Source organism: Bubalus kerabau, chromosome 16, assembly GCF_029407905.1.
Source record: "Bubalus kerabau isolate K-KA32 ecotype Philippines breed swamp buffalo chromosome 16, PCC_UOA_SB_1v2, whole genome shotgun sequence".
Lineage (NCBI taxonomy): Eukaryota > Metazoa > Chordata > Mammalia > Artiodactyla > Bovidae > Bubalus > Bubalus kerabau.
In genome coordinates, this window is record NC_073639.1 from 8,125,863 (window position 1) to 8,151,076 (window position 25,214).

General features: G+C 44.3%; 1 protein-coding gene across 8 annotated transcripts in view; it reads right to left on the reverse strand.

The window, feature by feature from the left end:
• TMEM131L (transmembrane 131 like) overlaps positions 1–25,214 on the reverse strand; it is a 173,272-nt gene that overhangs the window by 46,108 nt on the left and 101,950 nt on the right. For 7 of the 8 annotated variants that reach the window (XM_055550033.1, XM_055550034.1, XM_055550032.1 and 4 more), the window contains 9 exons: positions 8,323–8,400; positions 7,973–8,126; positions 6,681–6,739; positions 6,249–6,357; positions 4,279–4,369; positions 3,596–3,749; positions 2,867–3,037; positions 1,490–1,559; positions 306–423 (listed from right to left, as the gene is read on the reverse strand). In XM_055550033.1, the coding sequence (XP_055406008.1) occupies positions 306–423; positions 1,490–1,559; positions 2,867–3,037; positions 3,596–3,749; positions 4,279–4,369; positions 6,249–6,357; positions 6,681–6,739; positions 7,973–8,126; positions 8,323–8,400 (1,004 nt within the window). The remainder of the gene's footprint in view (positions 1–305; positions 424–1,489; positions 1,560–2,866; positions 3,038–3,595; positions 3,750–4,278; positions 4,370–6,248; positions 6,358–6,680; positions 6,740–7,972; positions 8,127–8,322; positions 8,401–25,214) is intronic. The other variant, XM_055550039.1, reaches the window with a different exon arrangement.

Sequence of the window (25,214 nt, forward strand, 5' to 3'; positions counted from 1 at the left end):
CATGGTATCTACAGCTTACTTTCAAATGACTCAGCAGAAACGAAGTGTGTGTGTATGTGTGCATATAGACACAGGTGGAGAGAGAGAAAAAAACAGCAGAAGTGGTAAGATGTAAACATCTGGTTGAGTCCAAATTAGGAATATTTGAGTACTCATCATATTATACTTTTCAACTCTTCTGAGGTTTGAAATTTGTCAAAATAAAGGCTGGATATTAAAAATTCACTATTGAAATGTCAACAAAGATTATGTTAAAGTGTCCCCCCAGTGCTGAATAAAAGAAACAAAGAGAGGTGAAAACATACTTGCAGACATCACCATGTTTTAACTTCTTCCATCTTTCATATAATGTATTTGCAAGTTCGGAATCCACATCCCAGGTAGACCGATCCAGAGAAAGGCTCCCTTCCCAGTTAGGATTTTCTACAAGTTAGATCAGACTTACTGTTTAGATGCACAGCAAACATAATTCACTTAGTCAATAATGCCAAGGGTTGAGGGCTAAAACTTCTCAAACCCAGAGGACAGTAAAGTGATCAGTGACTCCTGTCCGCTGATTGCTTTACTACAAGTCCCTCTAACTCAATGGCAAATGAGATATCAAATCAAAGGAACATGTATAAAACAAAACTAAATCGAATTATGGGAAGGTAATAACATAAAAGACACATGGCTCATGAATACAGCCTGAAACAAGGTAAAAATCATACTCAGACCATGTTCAACAGCTTTAAATCTAAAAGGCTAAAAACTGCGTCATGTACGTGCTAGTCGTCTCTGCACTGGGTTACCGGGAAGAAGGCCAACGCGCCAACAGGCGGCAATCCTCAGAAACGAGGGCTGCAAGCAGGACTCAGCCTAAAGGTGCGTGTTTACACTCATAAACGGGTCCCTGTCTGCTGGTCTGCCCTGCCTTGTCTGTGCTAGAAGACAAGGGTGGGAAAGTGGGAGTCATGCAAAGGAAACCCCTGTGCTAGAACTCTCTCCTTAGGCTATATATTTTAATAAGTCAACAGGCAGGAACGAAACTCGGAACAGCTTTCTCTATTGACACCTTGGCCTCCAGTCTCACACAACAACGAGTGCTCCCTATAAGATGCTTATACTCTCTTCAAAGACAATTCCAAATTATTATTATTTTTTTTTTTTTTACTAACTTCTAGTCAGCCCTTTTATAAAAGAATCAGAGTCCAACTGTTCCTGGCGACAAGGTTGCTATTATGATCAAACATCGTGTTTGAAAAAGTCCCTTACAGAAGTGCAGGTTAAGACGTAAGGGGGTGTTAATTACACAGGCACCTCAGATGGTTCTGGAGGATTCTTAATAATTTCAAGTCATTCGGTTAATGATCATGCTCTTAAAGAATAGAATATGATGCAATGATGTTAAAGGACTAATCATTCCATCTACTAATGTGAATCTTCCTCACTACTTCCCACCCCACCCAACACTAGAGGTCTACAGAAAGCCTAAGGGCAGAATACTTACCTGCTTTTGATTTTCCCATGAAATAATGCATGCCACAATGTGCTATCACTTCAAAACCCAGACTCCCTTCCTAGATTGAAAAGTAATATATGAATAACTTAAAACACAACACTAAACACAAAAATCCTAATGCACTCAAACGCACAGCACACATGGGCCTCCACCTCTGCGAACGTCCCTTTAAGCAGAAGCCAAACAACTAGGAAGTGATTTCTTGGTCTTCTTTCTCCTTGATTGAGAGCTCTGACTGTCTCTCACAGCAGGGTCACTACAGTGGATTCTGGGCAATAATCAACACCCACAGTGACACCCCCAGGGCCCTACAGACACCAAGCTGCCTTCTAAATTAAAGATTAAATTAGTCTCAGGATATTCTTAGTAGGGTTTCTAAAACACTGCATTCTAATCCATCGTAACTCCTAAACTATTCAGGACATTTAAATGAATGTCCCACTTCCTAAATCGGGAAAGCATAGATCGCCTCTTCCACACATTTCCTGCAGCCTGCCTGCTCCCTCCCAGTCACTCTTCTCATATGCAGCCCTTGATGGAAAAAGGAAATATCTAAGAAACCTCCCCTGCTCAAAATATGGATTAATAAAATTAACCTTACATTTTGTTTAGCATACTTTTAGAAGCCCTATCTTTAAGTTTTTAGCAAAACCTGAGGCACTTCTATCTATGAAACACCAACGCTAATAAGTGAGAAAAATCATAAAGATGGTTGTATGAATGTCTCATAGTGAAAAATCAGAACCCAGCATTATACAGAAGAGCTTGGATCAAAAGAAGCAATAACAGTAACTAAATGAAAAGAAATAAACATTAAGAAAAAATGAGACATGTTCAAGGTAAGATCTAAATTAAATACAATATACAAAGACTTTAGAAAGTATTTGCTTAATCGCGAATCCTTTCAGGCTTTAGATTATGGCCCACTAGGAAATTCAAGGATTATGAGCAGCTGAGAGTCACTTACCAGAGGTCTAAATAAAGCATTTAACAATTCAGTTTATTTGAAATCGCTGCAAATATGTACTAACGGCACAAATGTGTTTACTATAGCAAGCACATATTCCTTGCTCATTTTGGAAGTAAGTGAAAATGAGATCTATCGGTTTGTAATGCCTTATTTCACTTGAAAAGTACTTCATGTATTACTTTACGAAAAAGAGAAGCTGTTTTCAAATAGATTTCCATACTAAACAATTTATCATCTAAGACTGGCCTGGTAATATCCATTAATTTCTTTAAGACAGCCTTAGAAAATAAAAGGTCAAGTCCATCAACAAAATCCAAGCACCATAAGGTAAGCTAATAAGAAGAAAGAGTAATTATTACAAAAGTTATAACACACATGCAGTGTGTAAACAATACCTTGGTGGGCGCTGAGTAAATCTGAAGAGGTATTGCAAAAAGAGCACCTATGTTTGTAGTCAAAAATACATGGGTGAATACATTTATGGCAATGTCTCTAACAGCAAGTTTCAAAGAAAATATTTTCCAACAGCCTGGAGGTAGAAATAAAGGGCCAGTGAAATTCAGAATCTAAAAAGAAAAGAAGTAAGAGAAATTACTTTCCTAACTAATGCTAATTATGATTAAAATCATCATACTGTGTGATACTAAAGTTCTTCTATACTTTGAGAAATAAAATGTTACTTAATTATTTCCAGGTCAAATACCGACATATTTTTCTATAAATAATAGGTTTCATTTAATATTTAACATGCACTTGTTTTTAAATTTCACAAAATAATCTTGACATGTTCGTAGCCGGTATTTTACCAAAACCTACTATTTTATCATGAACGAGGCTTATTTTTACTAAATGTAATCTTCTTAGGATAAATTGTAATTTACAATATTTTTAAATAATGGTAGTAACAAATATCTCTAATGGGATAGATCCTGGTCCCTTTGAGCTCTTTGAACAATAGTTTGAAAAAATAAAGAGAGCCTAAAAGTAATTCTGAAAATGTTAAAAGAAACATACTTGCTTTAAAATTTGTAAGTGAAAGATTTTATAAATAATTAATTTCATAGTATTTGACTTTAAACAAAGCTTAAAATAGGCTAAAACTTAAATAAAAATACCGTATGTACCTTTAAAATGTGCTTGGTCTCCTTGGAAACAAACACATCATTTAATACAACACCATGGTCAAAATGGTTGAGGTACCACATTGACCAAAGCCCTGAAGTATTCTCGTGATTCTCTATGTGAAACTGGGTTGCAGAAGGGTCCATTCGAAAATACCTGTGAACACAGGACAGTCATGACATCAGTCCCGTGTATACAGACGGGCGAGAATGAGCCTCTAACTGCAACAGAAGGGTCACATATAACCCTAACCTAACCTAAAAAAAAATACATCGTTGCATAAAAGCATCACAGAATGAATGTCAGCACCTTCTTCAGCCTTCCTGCCCACAAGCGGAGCATCCAAAGGCCCAAGGGTGCAGTGTGGCCAGCCCCAGACAGCCCACAGAGGCCAAGGCAGAAACCAGGCCCCGAATGTAGCTCAAAAATGTGGTGGGAGTATGCTTTCCTCCTGCCACACACAGCTGCCTGGCCCGCATCCCTCCATCTCCCTCCCACCTCCATCATTCAGCTTCCCCTTTCCCATCCTGCAGACCACCCTTGCACAGCCTGCTAGCATTGCTAACTCTGGAAGGCGGACTCCAGAGAGAGAATCACACAAGTTATCACTGCCTTGATAAATCACCTCCGGGCTACGGCGGGGTGGGGAACCGAACAATTTCAGGGAAAGAGGAGTGAAACCCACCCTTGAACCACAGGGGAGGAGAGGCATGCTTTTAGTGTCGGGGTATCTCTTTTCTTTCCGTCTTCTCTCGCCCCACTCTCACAGGACGGAGCTGTTGGGAGGCAGAAGGAAATAAATGTGAAGAATCAGTATCTTTTCTTTTGTTTGCCCAAATGAAAATAACTGTTTTATTTATAACATTTTAATTACTTCACATTTTTGTCTCCATTAAAATCACGCATGAGATATAAATGGTAAAATCCTTTCTTGAACACTATCTTTCCTCCTTACTGGCTGGTTGTCAGTTACCCAGAACATGGTACTACCCTCCTCTTTGCTAAACCAACCTCTCATTTCTTCTTTTGGAGGAAAAGAGAGAGTCAACGCTTTGTGGCTCTCCTTTTGTAAAGATCTTAAGAGGCAAAATTGAAGGCAGGAGGAGAAGGGGACAACAGAGGATGAGCTGGCTGGATGGCATCACCAACTCAATGGACATGAGTCTGAGTAAACTCCAGGAGTTGGTGATGGACAGGGAGGCCTGGCGTGCTGCAGTCCATGGGGTCGCAAAGAGTCGGACACAACTGAGCGACTGAACTGAACTAATAGGTAAGTCCTTGGGTCTGCAGAGACGACAAAAGTGAACAGTCAAGCCCACTAGGGTGGGTGAAGAGGTGCGTGTGGAGGTGTAAGCCAGAAATGAACAGGTGAACCCAAGATCACGGAGGAGCCTCACAGCCAAAGTGAGACCTCGCTGCCAAAACACTGCTGAATCATCAATCACTCATATGTGTTCCTTGAGCCAGGTCAGGACACCATCACACTGGGACTAAATTCTTAACTCTGATACTAATACCTGACTTTTTTTTAGCTGTATGTTAATATATGTTCCCCTCCTAAAATTCAAACACTAACAAAAAGATGTGAAAATAAACGTCTACCTTTTCCTAGACAAGAGAAACAACTGGCAGCAGACTCCCGAGCATCCTTCCAGTGCTCTAACACATGCAAACACACAGGGACCCTTGGAGAACCACCCTGCCGACACTGCAGACTCCCGAGCATCCTTCCAGTGCTCTAACACATGCAACACACAGGGACCCTTAGAGAACCACCCTGCCAACACTGCACGTCTGTGTATGACTCTTATACCTAAAAAGGCCTAGGCCCCACCCCCATGCAGATGAATTACAATTTAACCAATCTCCTGTTCTGTTGCCACAAACAATGCATATTTCTGTTATTACAATTCTGAATATATACAAGTGTATCTCTCATAAAGATACACTCCCAGGATAAGCTCGGAGAAGTAGAATTCAGGATCAGAGAGCATATATGCACATCTTAAGTTTTCAGAGAAATTGCCAATTTTCCTTCCTAAATAGCATGTATCAATTCATACTCATGTCAAAAAAATCCGTGTTGTTTTCTTTCTAGTCATTACTAACACAGAATACTAACAATCTTTTTAATCTTCACAGACCTAAGTCCCAGGTTATATCTCACTCACTGCTTTAAATTAACATTTCTTTCAATGTAAGTGAGTCGGGTCTTGTTTTCATATATTTAAAATGCATTTCATTCCTTTGTAGAAACCTTCTGAACTATAAATAAGACCGAGGAGAGGACTGGGTTGACACTCACTAGATATCCTGCACTGCATTCCACACAAAGAAACCAAACTGGGGATGCACAACCCTACCTGTAAAAGCAGTACATCCATCACACATGTACAACCTGGCGTTTCAAACCACCAACTGAGTTACGATCTATAAACTCAAAATCCTGCTCACGTGGCGTCATAGCAGCGGCACACCACTAGCTCTTCCCTCAGGTTACCTCTCAGAACTGTCAAGGCTGCGGAACTGAAAGGAAGCCCACTCGCCTCAAGAGCCTTGCCTAGGCGGCAGCTGAGTCATCACAGAAAGAACCAGTGTCATAGCGACTAAACGACGAACACAAAAAGACAGCCTCCAGCATTTAAAAGTCTGTACCTTTGCAAGTAAAAGAAGCAATTTTTGTAAAGTTCGTTGTGGAAGTAGGTAGGAGTACCGGTTCAAACTGCAGAGACAGGACATCTCTCTGGGAGAAATGACGTACATCCTGTAACAAAAACAATCCACAATACTGCTCTTAGTGGGGTGGAGGCTGATCCAGGTTGAATCAACCCTGTTAAAACGGCTGAGTAGCTCAGACTGGCATAGAGAGCAACTGTTCAGTAGAGGGGTAATGACACGTGCTATTCTGTAATAGCACGAAGGGGTGCTGACAACCTTCATCCAAATATGGGCTCAAGCAAGGGAAAACGGGTTTCAATGGAAGCAAAAGATAACAGAGACAAGTGTTCTCTCAAAAATCCTCATGTTCTGTAATGAAATATACACTTGTAAGTTTAAACTATACTTTACACAAGTATTTAAAATTACCTGTATCCATATAAGGCTGTTTCCTGAATGTAATATATACATATTCACTGCTGAATCGTCTGTTCAAAAGAATCAAAGTAATGAGATTAAAACAAAGGGCCATCTCATTCTCACATTTTCATACTGAAGTTAAAGCATCACATAACACATTTCTATTAAAAAATGCAATTCATCTTCCAACACTAAAATTGAAATGAGGAGCTGTTTTCTGGTGGGTATTCTTCGAAGTCACAAGACAAAGGACTCTGGCAAAAAGACAGACCTGTCAACACAGCCTCTCTAATGATGAACTGCTAGTAGAAAAAGTCTGAGTGTAGGGTCACACTCCTGCTCCCTAGATGAAACTAACCAACTGGACAGCTTCCAATAAAGCTGAGGTCTCCTACTGATCACACAGCCCCTCGCTTCCTTACTTGACAACCACACTTGGAAAAAATAAAACCCTGGATCTCAGGATGCAGGCTTCCCTTTAATCCTCACCAACAGAAACGCTGCCATGCTGTAGGAGTGATGCCCACCTGGCCACCCTGGGAACTGACAGAAACTCAGAACCCCAGGATAAGAAAGCTCTCCTGCTGACCCATGACTGCTGTAATCAATTCTGAAGACGGGAAAGTAAACCATGTTTGACCAACAATTAAGACGGCCAATGTAAAACTGTATTTCGGTACCAGAACAGTATTGATAACCAATGGCAAAGCTGACATGGTAAAATTCATGGATCCTATGTCCTCTACAAAATCTCTTAGAAACTTAAACTGATAAAGAAGGTTATTCTTGGCAAGTAGGACGCACAATTTCAAAGGTAAAATTCATAGACAGGAACACTGAAATTCACACTACTCTAACTTGTCAGGCATCCAGGATCAAGCCATACCAGGAACACACCATCAACTATGAAAAATACAAACACCGTGACTTGGTCAACTGAGCTTCTGCAAATCATAAAACAGAACCAAGACACAAGACGCAAAATACTGTGTAAATATTCATATTAGACTGTAGTGCCCATTTAATTTGTTCACCATTTTCAAAATGTCAAGAAAATTATTCCTCGGGAAAACACAGAATGGTTTGCTGTTGCCACTTAATTTACTTTAAAATAATACATGCTTACTAGCAGATGCAGACTTAAAACTAGTTACTACTGCAGTGTATTAATAATGAAAGCAAAATCTCTTTGTCTTGGATTGCAACAATGCAACCTGCAATCTCTAAGTAAATGATACAGAAAGATGATGCAGGTGAACCAAAATATATTTTAACAGAAAAGTTTAAAGATTCTGCCATACCTGAGCTCTCAGATTTATCTGTAGCTACATAAATAATAGAGAGATGATCTAACAAATCTTGTGTGTTTTCTTCAAATTCTTTTGAGGTGTTTTCCATTGTTACAATTATGCTCATCTGTAGCCGTAAAACGTCATCCGATTCCACATAACAACTCTGAGATCGGAGGGATGGAAAAAAAGGAAAAACTCGAAAAATCAACTGAATTTTTTTATTTCAAATTTTAGGGGTGAAAAGCACTTAGGGGAAAAGCATATGCAATTCTGCAAATAAACATGCTGTTTTATTTTTTATTTCTAAACAAAGAGGCAGGAAGGCAGGCAGGAAGAAAACACTAAATTTTTAATTTTACCTTTAGTCGCTGACACACTTTATTATGTAAACTGCATTCCAGTTGCACCTGCAAGAGGCTAGAATTAGTGGTTTCCGCCTAAAAGAAGAAAAAGAAGGGAAAGAAATTACAAGGAAGCAAAAGTCTCAATCTACTATCAATAGTAAACAATCTATCACTTAATCAGAAATTAGATTTCTTCATTCATTTTATTCATTCAACATGTATTTGAGCCTCTGCTAAATGTTAGGCAAAATTCTATTTGCTGGGAATACAATAATGAATAAAACAGAAAAATCTCTTCTGTCACTGAGCTTACATCTAATGGAAATCACAAGCTCTTCCATGGGCAACATGAAAATTCATGTTATGGCAATAAGCAGGTAAGTATGTTCTAAATATACACAGGAACACTGTCGCTTGGCATTTCTTATATTTTTTGAACATTCTGCTCCAACACAGGAGCCTGCCCTTATTTGAAAGTAGGTTCACTCAGCTCAGTCGCTTAGTCGTGTCCGACTCTTTGCGACCCCAGGGACTGCAGCATGCCAGGCTTCCCTGTCCATCACCAACTCCCAGAGCCTATTCAAACTCATGTGCATCAAGTTGGTGATGCCATCCAATCATCTCATCTTCTGTTGTCCCCTTCTCCTCCCACCTTCAATCTTTCCCAGCATCACGGTCTTTTCAAATGAGTCAGTTCTTCGCATCAGGTGGCCAAAGTATTGGAGCTTCAGCATCAGTCCTTCCAATGTACATGCAGGACTGATTTCTTTTAGGATTGACTGGCTGGATCTCCTTGCAGTCCAAGAGACTCTGAAGAGTCTTTTCCAACACCACAGTTCAAAAGCATCAATTCTTTGGTGCTCAGCTTTCTTTATAGTCCAACTCTCACATCCATACTACTGGGAAAACCACAGCTTTGACTAGACAGACCTTTGTTGGTAAAGTAATGTTTCTGCTTTTTAATATGCTGTCTAGGTTGGTCATAGCTTTTCTTTCAAGGGGCAAGCATCTTTTAATTTCATGGCTGCAGTCACCATCTGCAGAGCCAATTAATGGTTCTGATGCCTGGCTCTCATCAGTAGAGTGAACTTAGATGCCGCGACAAAACCATAGGAGAAGCTCCACCATTCAACTGGCTCTCATTTTTAATAGGTGGAAGAGAGGTGGATGGAAGAAACAAAAGTATGTGAGAAGATTGCAGAATGTCATAAAGTTCAAAGATCTTAACACATGGGATGATACCGAGGAAATGCAAAGTCAATCCAGGCACATGGCCATTTGGGTGGGAGGGAGGGGAAAGCAACAGCGAGCACATAGCAACATCAGGCAGTGCAGCACGTCCATCTCAAGGACTCCCTCTTTTGTTGAGTCTGACACGTCTGGCATAGTAATCATAAAGGTGGCACGTGGCTTGGCAGTCTCAGTCAGAACACCAGAAAATCTCAGCAAGGCACGAAGGTATTCCCCACATCCTTGGCTGACTCACCTGTGGGTACATGTCAATTCACTCCAGGAGGATTTCATTTTAAGCAGAATCACCACAATTATGTTTAATTTGTTAGATTTATAAGAATATCTAAGTATATTATATAAAAATACATCTTTAACTACCTCAACTGTCATTCAGCAATTAATGTACAGAACAAGAATAAAATACAGCTAGCTGATCCCCAGTTCCGTGGAAGCAGACTGGAAGGAACTTCAGCATTCTTGGGAGTGTGGTCCCTGGGGGGTTCCTGGATCCCACCCCCTGCAGACGCTGAGGGACCACGGCATATTACACTTTAAAGTGTGGTAAAAATAGTTAAGGGGTTTAACCAAGCTGGGCTTCCCTTGTGGCTCAGCTGGTAAAGAATCCACCTGCAATGCAGAAGACCTGGGTTCGATCCCTGGGTTGGGAAGATCCCCTGGAGAAGGGAAAGGCTACCCACTCCAGTATTCTGGCCTGGAGAATTCCATAGACTGTATCTACGGGGTCCACTGTAGTCCACGGGGTTGCAAAGACTCGGACACGACTGAGCGGCTTTCACTTTCACTTAACCAAGGTTGTAAATCGGACCAAACGTTTAGCCAAGGCTCTTTTAAAAAGTAATTGCTCAAGAGAAACACCAATACAGTATGTTAACACATATATATGGAATTTAGAAAGATGGTAACAATGACCCTATATGCAAGACAACAAAAGAGACACAGATGTAAAGAACAGACTTTTGGATTATGTGGGAGAAGGCGAGGGTGGGATGATCTGAGAGAATAGCACTGAAACATGTATATTACCGTATGGGAAACAGATGACCAGTGCAAGTTCCATGCATGAAACTGGGCACTCAAAGCCAGTGCTCTGGGACAACCCAGACGGATGGGGTGGGGAGGGAGGTGGGAGGGGGTTCAGGATGGGGGACACATGTGCACCTGTGGCTGATTCATGTCAGTGTACGGCGAAAACCACAATATTGTAAAGTAATTAGCCTCTGATTAAAATAAATTAATTTTTAAAAAGTACCTGCTCATATCATTTAGATTTAAACAGTAATATCATCTGTAAACTGAACCTCAAATCTCAAGGAAGAGCTAGATTTTTAATTCTGTGAGCCAAGTCTCACATCAAAAATATAAACAAAGAAAGCCCACCTACTCCTTGAACTGTTAGTCAAGCTACAAGTGACCCCGTGTATCCCAACCCAATAGAAACCCCTCTCCTGCCCGACTCTGCTCCCCAGCTGGCCGTCTCCTGGTGTCTCTCATCCTCTCTGGCGCGTCCGCTGGCTCTGCTGCCTCCAGCACAGACGTTACAGTCACTGCAGACTCCATCTGTCCCCTGCTCTCCCGCCCGACAAGAGGGGTGACCCTGCCCTCTCGCCCGACACGCCAAAGCCACCCACGCTTATCTCATTGGTGCAGGCGTCCCTGCTCACACACAGTGCAGCCAGTGTCTGGGTGCCCCCTGCACCTCACACACAGCCCCTGCCGGGGGCCGCGTCTGCACACCACTCCTCATAGCACTGTTTAAGCCAGAAACCTGGAAAGCAACCTCCCCGTGCCTTCTCACTCAACCTCCCCCAACAACCCAGACCCAGGCGTACTGAGCGGCTGTCTTCTGCAGCCCCTGGATGTGTTCACTTCCCTTCATTCCTAACAAACACCCTAAGGATCAGGTCAGCACACTGTGCTCATGGGCCAAAGCCAGGCTGTGTGCAGATAAAGTCCTGCTGGAACATGGCCATGCTGTCTCTTTTGCAAACTGCCTATGGCTGCCTTCAGGCAAAGACGGCACAGTAGAGTCAACAGCCTACAAAACCAAAACGAACACCTCTCTGGGCCTTTACAGAAAAAGCTGACGGACCTCTGCCCTGGTGGGAGGAAGAAGGAGGGGGCAGCAGGCTGGCATAGCAACTCCCTCCCCGTCTCCGCGTGTCTACCCGTTCTCTCCTCTGCACTGTCCACAATGCATCAGGAATGAGTTTACTAACACACAAACAGGTCACATCACTACCTGCTCAGAACCCAGCCAGGACTGCCTGCTCAGCCAAAGCCCCAAGTCCTTTACTGCACCACAAACCCGGGCGTCTGCCTCTTCTCTACCTCCGTGTTTATGCTTCAGCTTCATCTACCTTCTGCTCCATTTTGCCGTCAACCTCTGAACGTGCTGTTTCTCTGCCTTGAACTCTCATTCCCAATCCATCCTCCGCTCCACCTAACTGAATCCGATTCATCCTTCACGTCCCAGCAGAAACACTACTCTTAGGGAGGTGGTCCTTGACAGCACCACGGGGGTAAACGCCAGCACTCATACTCAGGCCATAGGTCATGAGGCCACAGCAACCTGTTCAAGGTCTGCCTTCCCCAGCAGACCGCAAGCACCCCGTCTGATGCTTTTACCACAGCATCTACCACTTAATCAGCACTCAGTAGAGAGCTGATGTTGGAAGAGAAGTGTCACAGATGCTTGCTTGAAAGGTGCAAGCCTGCTAGAGGTAAGAAACTAAAGATAAACAATGGCTCTAAAATAGAAGTGTGCATCAGAACCTGATATTTGGCACGTGCTTCTGATCTGAAACTTTCCCCAAAAAAAGTTTAAAGAGAAACCCATATCAACACATTTACGACTAGGTTGGGTTTTGTTTAATTAACCTACAACGTTTTAACTACAGGTCTTAATCTGACAAGGCAATTTTCTTGCCTAAAATATTTCTTCACAGGTTGAAATAAAGTTAAAAGTCCAAAATTATGACTTTGAACATGATTAAAAATCCTACCTGCACAGTGATTTGATGTGATTTTAGAGCCCACTATTTTGTCATTCTTGGTACATTTTTGGATGAATGAATTTATAATTTACCGTGTTAAATAAGATTCTTCTATCAGTTGGAAACAACAAAAATAAATTATGTCGTTTTATTTGCTGCACAACATATTCCAGAACTCCACAAGGGGGAGTGCCAGCACCTCCAATCTGCCCTTGAAGATGCAGACTTTTCTCAAAGAGAAATTTAAATATTCGCGTCTCTTTCCCAAAAGAACAAAAGTACTGCACTCTTGACTTAAAAAGGGAAAGTACAACCAAAACATGCGCCACGTGAGGCAGCCACTGGCACACTGGGATAATAAATTCTCCCTGAAAGAACCCCAGCTGAGCACATTTGTTTGGACCGCTTACGCAGAAGTGTGCCTGGGCAGGTTATAAAAGAAAAACAAAAGCCTACTTTTCTTTTGAAACCTCCCACATTACTTTAACAAATTAGTTCATAAATTTGACAGCTAAAAGAAACAATAACTCCTCAGCAGTTTTCACATAAGTGTATGGTGGGAAAAGATGCAGTCTGCAGGGCTTAAATGACTTATCAAAGGTCCCCATAGGTTAGCTAGTGGAAAAACGGGGGGGAAAATAAAAGCAGTTCTTTTATTAAGTCATCAGTATTTTTTCCACGTAAATCTGAACAGGTCATGTTTATTTCTCAGGTACTTGCAAGCCTAAAAATTCTTCAACATGAAAACATGTCTTAGAAAACCATACCAAGAAAGAATGTAACTGTCAAGAAAACAGCCCAGAAAGATGCCTTTTGTATGGCATGTATTTCTAAGGTTTTGTGGAGGAGAAGTCTAAACTTATGTAATGAGATGAAAGAGAAAAAAATTACCTCCCTCTACTTGCTTAAAAAACTGGTCTTTGTGTACCAGGCCAGGGGCACAGGGTGATTCTGGGGGGCTGTGTGCAATCAAACAGGAAAGAAAACGATGGGCTGAAAGTTCTAAGTCATTTGAGATGATTTTCACTGACAAGAACAAACCATATCCTGACAAAAGTATAGGAGAGTCTATAATGCATTAACTCAGAATGAACAAGAGACTTGAAATTATGATGTTTCCATTAATGATCACACATGAAAACTTCTCATTTAAAGAATATAATGCATGAAATATAAAAGAATTACTTAGATGAACCCCAATTACTTGGATAGATTCCCTTTCACGGTTTTTCTCACACGTGCTGACTCTCTTTAAACACGTTTACTTTGGTTGCGCCCTGTCTCAGTGGCACCACGCAGGATCTTCATTTGCAGCGCATGAACACTTGGTTGCGGCATGTGGGACCTAGCTCCCTGATCGGGGATCAAACCTGGGTGCCCTGCACTGAGGGCCCACAGCTTTAGCCACTGGACGACCAGGGAAGTCCCCCTTTCACAATTCTGAATGCTAAACCCTAGAGGTCTTATCCAGGTAAATCTCTTCTGCCCACATGTGTCTTTGGAACACAGAGCCCACGTAAGTCATGTGACTGACCGTTCCAGCCAGTGGCCCACCCATACGGTGCTACGTGAAACACATTCCATACAGGAAATGATTTTGTATAAAATGAGTACTTTCCTGGTCCCTTCTACACAGCACTCACACTCTTTAACCGAAGTCCTAAGTTAGTGTCTCCTATGCAGCAGACAGGCTCAGCTCACCAACAGGTGCTGAGGGTTAACTTACCCTGATATTAACCAGCCCTCACCACTACCACTAACCTGGTTTTCACATATGTAACCACTGAGACAGAATTTACTTATGTTGCCAGGCCCACTCACTAAAATATCTGTAAAATCCTAAGAACTGGCTAAAATGAGTTTGTTTATTTATTTTAAGGGAAAAGGGTTCAGCACACGTATCATATTTTCCCTTACCCACATTGTTTTAGAAAAGGCAGTGCGGCCAAGTGACTTTGCAGTCAACACAGATTCAGGATGAAACCCCAGACATGAAACCTTGGGGATGTTCTCTACAAGCCTTTTCCAGGACTCAGCTTTCTCTTGCATAAAGCAGAGGTAATGGGCTCATGGCCGTGTCAGCAGCGTTAAATGAGACACATGTCAGTCACAGCACACCAAACAGACCCTCAAAAGGGAGCATTTGCTTGTTTATTCACAATTAATGCATTCAATTAATGAAATCCCACAAGTAACTTAAATGCTTCTAGAAAGTATTTTCTGCACATCCAAGTTGTTAGAAGCGGGGACTTCCCTGGTGGTCCAGTGGTTAAGAACCCACCTTACAACGCAGGGGACGCATGCTCGATTCCACAAGCCTCAGGGCATCTAAGCCTGTCAGCTGCAACCAAGACCCAGTGAAGCCAAATAAATGATTTTTTTAAGTTGTTAGAAAAGAAACTCCTCTCCCCCAAACCTTTGGTTTCCAAGAGAAGGGACTTTTTTTTCCCCCCTTAAACGCTTCAAATTCTTCTTGTCTTACGTCACAATTGGTTCAGAACTCAAGAAAAGAGAGAGAAGTTATTCACTGCACTCCACCTCCCACTCCCCCGACCCCTGAAATGTGCCAGGAATCATGAAAGACTAAACACAGTGTGGAGAGCAAGCTAACACTGACTATGAACACGTCCAGTGGGACCAAGTGGCAGCAGCCTGCCCTGTGCAACGTTGCTGGCCTCTAGAGCCGGCAGCTGGCACAAGCTACCACAGCCGGGCTGGCAGCTTCAGGGCCGCACTGGGCTTCCACTGCAGTGGGTCATGGTGGCGCAACCCGACGTGAAGCAGCTACTTTATACAACTGGCTGATGCCGGGCCTTAAGCAAAGGCAGGTGAAGGTGAAGGTGAAATCGCTCAGTCGTGTCCAACTCTTTGTGACCCCGTGGACTGTAGCCTACCAGGCTTCTCCGTCCATGGGATTCTCCAGGCAAGAATACTGGAGTGGGTTACCATTTCCTTCTCCAGTGGATCTTCCCGACCCAGGGATCAAACCTGGGTCTCCCGCATTGGAGACAGACGCTTTAACCTTAAGTAAAGGCAAGGGAGCCCTGAAGGCCTGGCCCATCCTTGAGCGGGGGCCCCGGCCCTGCACGAGTTCAGGAGCAACACCACATGGGTCTGACCCAAGTAGGCACGGCACAGAGGGGCTGTGAACGAAAGGGCATCTCCGTGGGAGACGGTACAGTGGTTCCTCAAAAAAGTAAACGCGGAACCACAGCATGGTCCAGCGGATCCACTCCTGGGTTCACGCCCAGAAGTGATGGCAGGCGCCCCAACAGGTATTTCTACACCTAGACTCACAGCAGCATTATCCACAGTAGCCAGATGGAGACAGCCCAAAGCCCACAGACAGCTGAAAGAATAAACACGGAATATGCACAGAAGGGAGTACTATTCAGTCAACAGGGGAGGGAATTCTGACACCTGCTACCACATGGCTAATCCTTGAAGACACCTGTACTAAATGAAAAAGGCCAGTCACAAAAGGACAACCTTTTAAAACAACTCTTACGTATATTTTATTACAATTTAAAATCCTTTTTTGGGGGGGCTGCACCACACGACATTAAGGATCACAGCTGCCTGAGCAGGGATCGAACCTGCACCCCCGTGCAATGGAGTGCAGAGTTCAACCACTAACCTCCAGGGAAATCCCCGAAAGGACAAATGCTGTACGAGTCCACGTATGCAGGGACACAGGACAGTCAAATTCGGGACAGAAAGTAGAATAATGTTTACAAGGACTAAGGAGGAATGGCTGCTTAATGGGGGCAGGGTTTCAGTTTGGGTGGACAAAGAAGTTCTGGGTGTGGATGGGGGTGATAGCCACACAGCAATGTGAGTGTAATTCATGCCACTGAACTGTACACTTAAAAACGGCTAAAATGGTAAACAAATCGGGGGTTACCACAGGAAAAGAGGCGGGGGAAACAAAACAAAAAGGTATCCCAGAGTCAGGGCTCTCGTCAAGATAGAAAGAGCTTCCAGAACATGAAGGGAGCTGCGCTGAGTCCAACGCCAGGCAGGCAGTATGGACAGGCCGCTCCAAATTCTGTTCCTTTTTATGCATTATCTTCAGGCCAGGAGTCAGAACTGTGAAAGGGTCTGTTTACTTTCATGCGGTTGGTCCGCAGACTCAAGAATGCCTCTCTAACTCACTGGCCCCACAGCTGACAACCGTCTAAATGCCAACTGCCACTTCCGATTTTCAAGATCCAAAGATGTAGATTTATCCAGGGGTAGCAGCACTTATACCTAGAGAAGCAATAAGGGTATTCTTATTAAAGAGACATGCTGTCATCTGGGCTGAGGCAGAGAAGCAACGTAATAAAAGCACTGCATGCGTGAAGAAGGCAACCACTAAAGGCTGTCCTTGGAACGATCAGACTCACTCCAGAAATCAGAGCGGTTAGAGAAACATTCTCATTTTCCCATCAGGACAAGAGCAACTAAAACAAAACAATAAAAAAGGGAAGGCAGACTGATGAAGCAGGAGGAAGAGAGGGCTGCCCTCTGGAGAAAGGCTGACACCTTTGGGAATAACTAGACAAAGGTACAACAGAAAAGGAGATCACGCTGCCCGGACGGGCAGCCGGAGACAGCCTGGAGTCGAACTCAAGTGACAGAGCTGCATCTTTGCGCTTGCTTGAGCTTTAAAAAAAACCACCAAAACTCTCCTACTAAAGGAAGACAAGCAAGATGTCAGAGGACTGGAACTGCTCCTTCAAAAGGCAACAGACTCACTTCTAGGAGCTATGGGGAAACATACTTCTAAAGCCAGGTACAGATCTGCAGTGAGACAACTGAGGACCCACGTGCATCTCTAAAGACGGAGACAGCTTGGCCGAGGACTACTCAAACCGGGAAGGCAGCAAGGCAGGGAGTGGCCTGTGCCCTGAGGGAACACGCTTCCAAAGTTTATGGAATCAGGGCTCAGTCTGAGAGAAGGCACAGCATCGAGCAGACCCATTCAAGGGGAGCCAGGGAGAACCAGGCAGACTGACCCCAGCCCTGTCTGTAATCGACATTGGTCTCCTACTGGGAGAGCATCACCAACAGACGAGCACCCAGTGTGGGGAAGAGACACAAACTCAGCAGACCCAGAACCCAGCAACTGTACCTCTCATGCTTTGGGAGAACTCACAAGAAAATATCTAGAGGAACATCTCGAGGAAAAACTACTTCTAGACCAAACAAGAAGGAAAAGTTTAAAAGGGGGCAGTGGGGTTGCACCAATTATGGCACCTTACAAGGGGTAGGGACAAGGCACCAGCAAAAGCAGCTGGTTAAACAGAAACTCATCCGAGCCTCCCTGACGGAAGAGGGGACAGGAATAAACCAGCACAGCCTGAGGGCAAAGAACGGCAGGCGCACAAGCCAGAGGAGGCGGCATGGGACTGGGGCCCAGGTGCTAACCCCCCACTGGGCCCCCAGCCCCCAGAATGTCAACCACAGTTCCCCGTCAGGAGTCTGCTGCAAAGAAGCTCCACCCGAAACCAGCAGGATGAAAAGCAAACACCTTCCCACAGAGCAGATTCCAGGACTCTCTGTGAGAGGCGGGGAAACCACATCCCACATAAGGCACAGGTCTCAAAGTACTCCCCACCCGCCACTCCATCCCGAAACAGAGCAGGGGCTCCACTCTGCAGAGGAATGCCTGCAACACGGGCTCCCTGCAGGAGGGAGGGGACAGACGCACGGCCACTGCAAGCCTCTCGGAGTCGCTTCCCAAGAGAGGAGGTGGCAGGCGCAGGCGGCTCCACCTCTGATTCCCCTCTGGACAGGCAACCTCTGCCCGTGGAGCTTAGGTCCAGTGGTGAGGGCACCACCTTTTAATGCAGGGGGTGCAGGTTCAATCCCTGGTCAGAGTTTTTTGCCTCATGGCCAAAAAACCAAAACATAAAAAAGACAGAAGCATTACTGTAACATATTCAATCAAGACTTTATTTTTTAAAAAAAGGGCACAGGTCTTAGGCTCAGAACAACTGGCACACACCGAAACTGAAACCACAGGTGCTCTCTCTCGGCCCTCCACCCCTCTCTCTGGCAAGTGATGAAATACTGGGGCCAGCTCTGCTCAGAATGCATGCTCTGAGGGCTGGGGGACATGCTTTCCAAGTTTGGTGGATGTAAGGTTGATAATGTAATACTCCTACGTGTCAGAATTCTAGATCAAGAGAGATTTGGTGTTGAACTATATGCCTCCTGAAGCCCCGGGGAAGCACGCACATCCTCGCGGGGAGGGCTGGGGGCCAGGCTGGGGCTGCTGGAGCTCCCCTGCTGCACACAGGCACGGAGCACCTCTCTAAGACAAAAGACAAAATAAGGAATCAGGGAGGACTTCAAATTCTCTGCATGTTAACTCACAGCCCAACAAAATCTGATATGGGACTAGAGCCTCCAACTTTCATGTTGTGTGAATCTCTGAATTTTAAATTTCTCCCTGAGAGTTTTCATAGTAGGAGAGAGTTGATACACAAAAACTTTTTAAAGTGATACATACATTTCAGCTATGTGCCAGAAACTAGGTTCTAAGCTTTTTACATGTATCAATTTATTCAACAGCTACAGCACTCCTAAGAGGTAGCACTATTATCTGTATTATAAACTGAGACATAAAAAGATTAGGTAATCTGGCCAAGATTACTCAGAACCAAGACTTTAATCCAAGTGGGTTTTAGAATCCACTGTATTTACTACACTATACAGCTCCAGGATGGGGCATTTGTACAAGGCTGGAGTTTTTTTAATTGGAATTTCTTAATTCTGCTCTTTGAGCCTCTTTCAAAGCTCTGGGGAGCTATATTGGATACTCAGAAAGAACCTGGGATGGGAACCATGAGGACATGCACTTCAGGCTCAGAGCACAGAGCGGCTTTGGAGCAGACCACTGATGGGTTACTATGGTGCAACTGAGAGCTTCCCAGGGCAAACCCAACGGCGCACCCCCGTAGTCCCCCAAACGAGGGCTGGTAAACCAAAAGGAGAAGGAACAGGCTCGGAAAGGAAGGTGTATGGCCACAAGCAGTCAGCTCACCTCCGTGTCAGGGGTGGGGGGCAGGGGGGAGGCTTAACCACAGGTAAGTCCAATATGTCAAAGGTACAAAACCAAGGAGCCAATGGAATAAGGAAATTAAACAGGGATACTCCGGCCCCTCTGCCCCAGCCTGCCTTCCCCTCAAGGCAGAGGCAGTCACCTATGAATGGGCCAGACAATGAGCCTGTACTGCAAGCAGGGTGACAGGGTGGGGACTATCGGAGGAGCTGGTTTCTTTCCTCCTCCTCTCTACACCCTGGGGAAGGGTGCTAGTCCTGGATTCAAACATCCCTTCCACAAGAGGAAATGCGGATGGCCAACAGGTACATGAACGGATCACTGCTAGTCATGAGGGGACAGCAAATCAAAACCACATGAGGTATCACCTCACACCTGTCAGAACAGCTGTCCTCAAAAAGACCACAAGTTACAAGTGCTGGTGAGGATGCAGAGAAGAGGGAACCCTTGTACACTCTAGGTGGGAATGTAAATTGGTGCAGCCACTCTGGAAAACCAGGGCTTCCCTGGTGGTTGAGACGGTAAAAAAATCCACCTGCAGTGTTCGATCCCTGGGTTGGGAAGATCCCCTGAAGGAGGGCACAGGAAACCACTCCAGTATTCTAGCCTGGAGAATCTCCACGGACAAAAAAGCCTTGTAGGCCACAGTCCATGGGGTTGCAAAGCATCAGACACAACTGAGTGACTATCACACACAGCATGGAAAACAGTCTGGAGGTTTCTCAAAGAACGAAAAATAGAATTACCATACGATCCAGCAATTCCACACCTGGGCATACATCTAAAGAATACAAAAACACTCATTTAAAAAGATACATGCATCCCAATGTTCCTAGCAGCATTATTTACAACTGTCAAGATATGGAAGCAACGACAGATAAATGGATAAAGGTGGAATATATATATACAATGGAATACTACTCAGCCATGGAAAAGAATGAGATTTTGCCATTTGCAACAACGTGGATGGACTTAGAGATTATTATGCTAAGTGGAGTAAGTCAGACAAATATGGTATGGCATCACGTACATGTAGAATCTAAAAACTACAACTAAGTTGTGAATCAGACAAAAAAGCAGCAGACTCACAGACATAAAGATCAAACCAGTGGTTACCAGTGGGGAGACGGAAGGAGGGTGGGGTAAGACAGAGGGAGGAGATTGAGAGAGATAAACCATTCTGTCACATAAACTAAGGCACAAGGGTACACTGTACAACGCAGCAAATATAGGCACTATTTTACAACTAGAAATGAAGGGTAATCTTTAAAACTGTGAATCCCTATGTTTAGTGTGCACTTGTAACTTACATAACACTACACATCAACCTTTCCTCAACTTTTAAAAAAAGTCCCTTCCAATGGGCCACACCAAGGTCTACCCTTGGGGACAGGGAGTTAGCACCTCTGACTCAAAATTGTCAGCGGACACAGGAGAACGCAGCTTATCAGTAATATAAAGGAGGCATTTTAGTATTCCAGCTTCTGATTCTTATCCACCAGTCAGAACTCAAGGGGAAAAGTGCTGTTTATTAGACATGTTCAAATCTTCTCTAACAAAAGCTTCTAGAATATTCGAACACAGTTAATGCTGGCAGGACAACAAAAAAGATTCATGAATCTCCCTGGTGACGCAGTACTAAAGCGTCTGCCTGCCAACGCAGGGACACAGGCTCAATCCCTGGTCCAGGAAGACCCTGCGTGCCTCAGGGCAGCTAAGCCTGCGTACCACAACTACCGAGCCAGTGCTCTGGAGTACACGCTCGGCAACAAGAGAAGCCAGCACCACAAGCAGCCCACTGGCCGCAACCGAAGAGCAGCCTGCGCGCAGCGACGAAGACCCAGCACAGCCCAAAGGAAAGTAGCTAACTAATTAAAAAAAGACTCCTTTCATAACTTTGTCAATAGCTGAAATTGTACCTTCTTGCTTTTTAAGGTGATTTATTCAGTCCTTAGGGAGGCCTGGCACACTGCAGTTCACGACTGAACAAAAACAATTCAATCCTCAAGCATTTATTTACTACACGTTATCTGATGAGGCTGAGGCTCTGTGCCAGGTGATAGAACACGAGTGCTGCTCCTACAGTGCTCATAATCTTGGTGAAGGAAAACACACGCCAAAAACCTTCCAGCACATTATTCTTGCTACGACCGGGGTCTCGCACGTTTTTCAGTAAGGAGCTAATCAATTTTCCCAGGAGGCAAAAAAGGGACCAAGCAAATGCTGAGTTAATAGAGGGACCAGGAAACTGTTCTAGAATGCTGTTGTGCTCTGCCGAGACAACAGAGACTTCAGAGCTGCAGGGGCTGACGGGTGGGGCTGGGGGGAAGAACGCCCCTGGCTGGGGTCGGGGTTATACCACACCCACACCTCTGGAGATCTTCCTGGGCTCCACCAGGATCCCTCCTGGCTGCTACTTGCCAATCCTCTATCTCTTCCAAACTCCCATCCCACTGAATCATTTTCACTGGAGGCTCCAATGAAAAAAAAATTTTTTTTAATAAAGCAGTTTCTTTGCTTTAAAAGCTGTATTCTGAGATAGGTAGGTAATGCAATATATTTTCCTAACATACAGTAATAACTCTCCAGACTTGGACAGCCTAATGTTCTTATGTTAAAAAAAAAAGATAACTTTTATCAGGCAAATTAGTGTCATTAAAAACATTATGATTCTACCCAGACTGTTAGGAATTCTTAACTATCACACACAGAAAAGCTGTGTATTTCATTTAATTATGTAAGATCTCAGGAAAACACGGCAGCTACTGAGCCCTTTAACCTTTCCCTGTTTTTATTTTCCAGCTCCAGATCCTCGTTCAGACCTTTGCAACTGGTGAGTGACAAACCCGCCCCTTTCCACTTCTCCGTCAAACTAAGGCTGGAGCCTTCCTCCCAGCAGAGTTTACAGCTTCCCTTGCGCACGGCCACCCTCACTTGACAGGGATCAGCACCTCGGGGCGGCGGCGGCGGCGAGGCGCAGGACAGCACTTGGGGCGCCCCCCCAGCCTGGCCCCGCGGCCCAGCCCACACCTGTCCTGCCGGGGGGGCGGGGGGGTGGGCCAGGCCCGGGCCTGGCAGCGCGCCCAAGCCAGCCTGCGCCAGGCTTAAACGGGCAGGAACGCCAGGGCCGAGGTACATTAGATACCACCCAGAAGCTCCAGAAATAATCTCCGCTTTACACAATCTAGTAACAGGACGCTGTGCCAGGGAGGACGGCTCCCACCACTCACACAGGAGAGCTCAGCAAGGAGGTGAGGACACGTGCCCCTTGCTCCCTGTGCTGAGGCCCTGGTGCCCAGCTCTAAGGTTTCACTCCTCTGGTTTCCTGCGCTTTCTTAAAATTACGTTGTAATTTATCATCATCACAATCTCCCTTTGAGAGAATTCAATACTATGATACCATCTTAGGACACACATATAAAGAAAAAGCACTTTTACTCGGTGGGAACTGTGTGTCATTGGTTTCCCTTTGAAGCCTCTCTGTTTCCCATACTGCCTAATAATTCCATCTTTAACAATAAGTATTATTTTACAGTGATTCCAATAATAATTATTTAACTCTGAGACAACGTCATTGTTATAGGGGCCTTATATGCCAGATTCTAAGAGAATGCTAATTTTAAATTCTTTTTTGCCCAAATAAATCACTGAAATGTTTCTCAAATCTCAATGGCTTGGATCCAAAACAACACTAAAGAAAAATGGTAAAAAAACAGAACTTCTTGGGACTCTCCTGGTGGTCCAGTGGTTCAGACTCTGTGCTTTGACTGCAGGGGCACAAGTGTAATCCGTGGTCCGGGAACCAAGATCCCACACGCCGCATGGCACAGCCAAAAACTAAATGAATAAAAACAGAACTTCCTGCTTTTTCGTGAGCCTAACACAACTCTATTTACATGTTACATCCCACTATATACTTTCTAGTTATAATCACAGAATGCAGTCTAGCTTATATTCTACCATTTGCTGGCAGACATCTCTACACAGCATTATAACTGTAATTTGGAACAACGACAATATTGCACTATGCTGACACACGTAAATTTATCACACCCTTTCCCCACGTTTGAGCCTTTAAGCTGTTTCTACTGTTTTTGCCATTATACAAATGCTGCAAAAAAAATTTTATCCGCATTTATCTTTCCTGGAATATCAATTACGAAGTCAACAATATGAAAATCATTACCTGGGGAAAAATTGAAAGCAAACTCAGCCGGGACTGCCAATCCTAGCTGTGTCCTCAACCTCCACCAAGTAACCTAAACTCTAAGACCATTCTACAATTTCTAAAATAAGAATTTTAATACCACCTGCCCTGGTAGTAAATCTGTAGAAGGTCATCTGGTTGATGTGGTGAAAAGGTGAACTTAACAAATCTTAGATATTATGTCGAGGTGATGTGCTATTTGGGGCTCTTAACTCGGATGCCCACTGACTCATCTACCTATTAAAAACTCTGGGGGCTGCCCTCAATGTACTAACCGCTGAGCTGATGCTGAGATTACAAAAACGAAGGAGAGACAGGCCTGGGCCCAGAGAGCCTCATGGTAGAGCAGGGGAAGGAGGCAGCCCAGGAACCTCAATGTTGAAGCAGGCTTGAACCACGTGTCGAGGGACCAGAGCAGACATTAGCCCGGGGATCTGACAAGGAAGGGGTGGCTGAACTGGGTCTCAAAGGATGGAAATAGAAGGATAACTGGAGTCAGAATGGGAAAAAAGCTTGTGAATGGGGAGACTGCCTGGAGAAAGGGATGACAAGGGCTGCAAGCAAGAGCGGTTTGTGAGGCCAAAGCTGAGAAAAGCAGGGGTATCTCTGAGGATGGAGAAGACGCTGGACCTGGGGGATGAAGGGCCCCAGATGCCAAGCCAGGATGCTTGTGCTGGGTCCTGCAAACAACGGGGACCCAGCGATGCAGTGAGCAGGGAGAAGAGCTCTGTTTAAGGAGACATCACCAGCCTGTGTGGTGGGTGCACTGGAGGCAGGAAAGCCTGACCGTGGAATGATCCAGGTGCCAAACGCGGACAAGACTGCAACGAAGCGGAGCGGCCTGGGAATCTCACTTAAACCCACTCACAGTGACACCTTGTCCACCAGGAATGCTCGCTCAATAAAGGTCAAAACAAATAAAAGAGGAGGACCAAAGGAAAAGGAAACTCAGCTCCCTGTGTCGGCCGCCTTTCTTCCCCCAGAGAGCTGCAATGTGCACCCTCCTGTGCCCTGAACTCAGCCACTGCTAGAGAACTCCCGGCCAGCACCAATTTAGACAGAAGACCGATCACACAAACACTCTTGGCTTCAGCATTAGAGAGTGAGCAATTTAATCCAATTTGACTGAGCAGGAAAAATGCAAAAGTCAGATATGAATGGACACACACAAAAAGGGCCAGAATGAGCTCAATACTACAAGAAAAAATTAGATAACCTAACAATTTTTCATGGGCACCCTAGTTTATTCCACAGGATGAACACATTTTTTTTTTGTTATTCCAGAAAATAAACAGATCTTAAACTCAGGATTCATATTAAGAGGGCAGAACCAATTATAATCTACATGACATTATACATATTCACACTATTTTCCCCCCATTCAAAGAAATAAGATCATCAG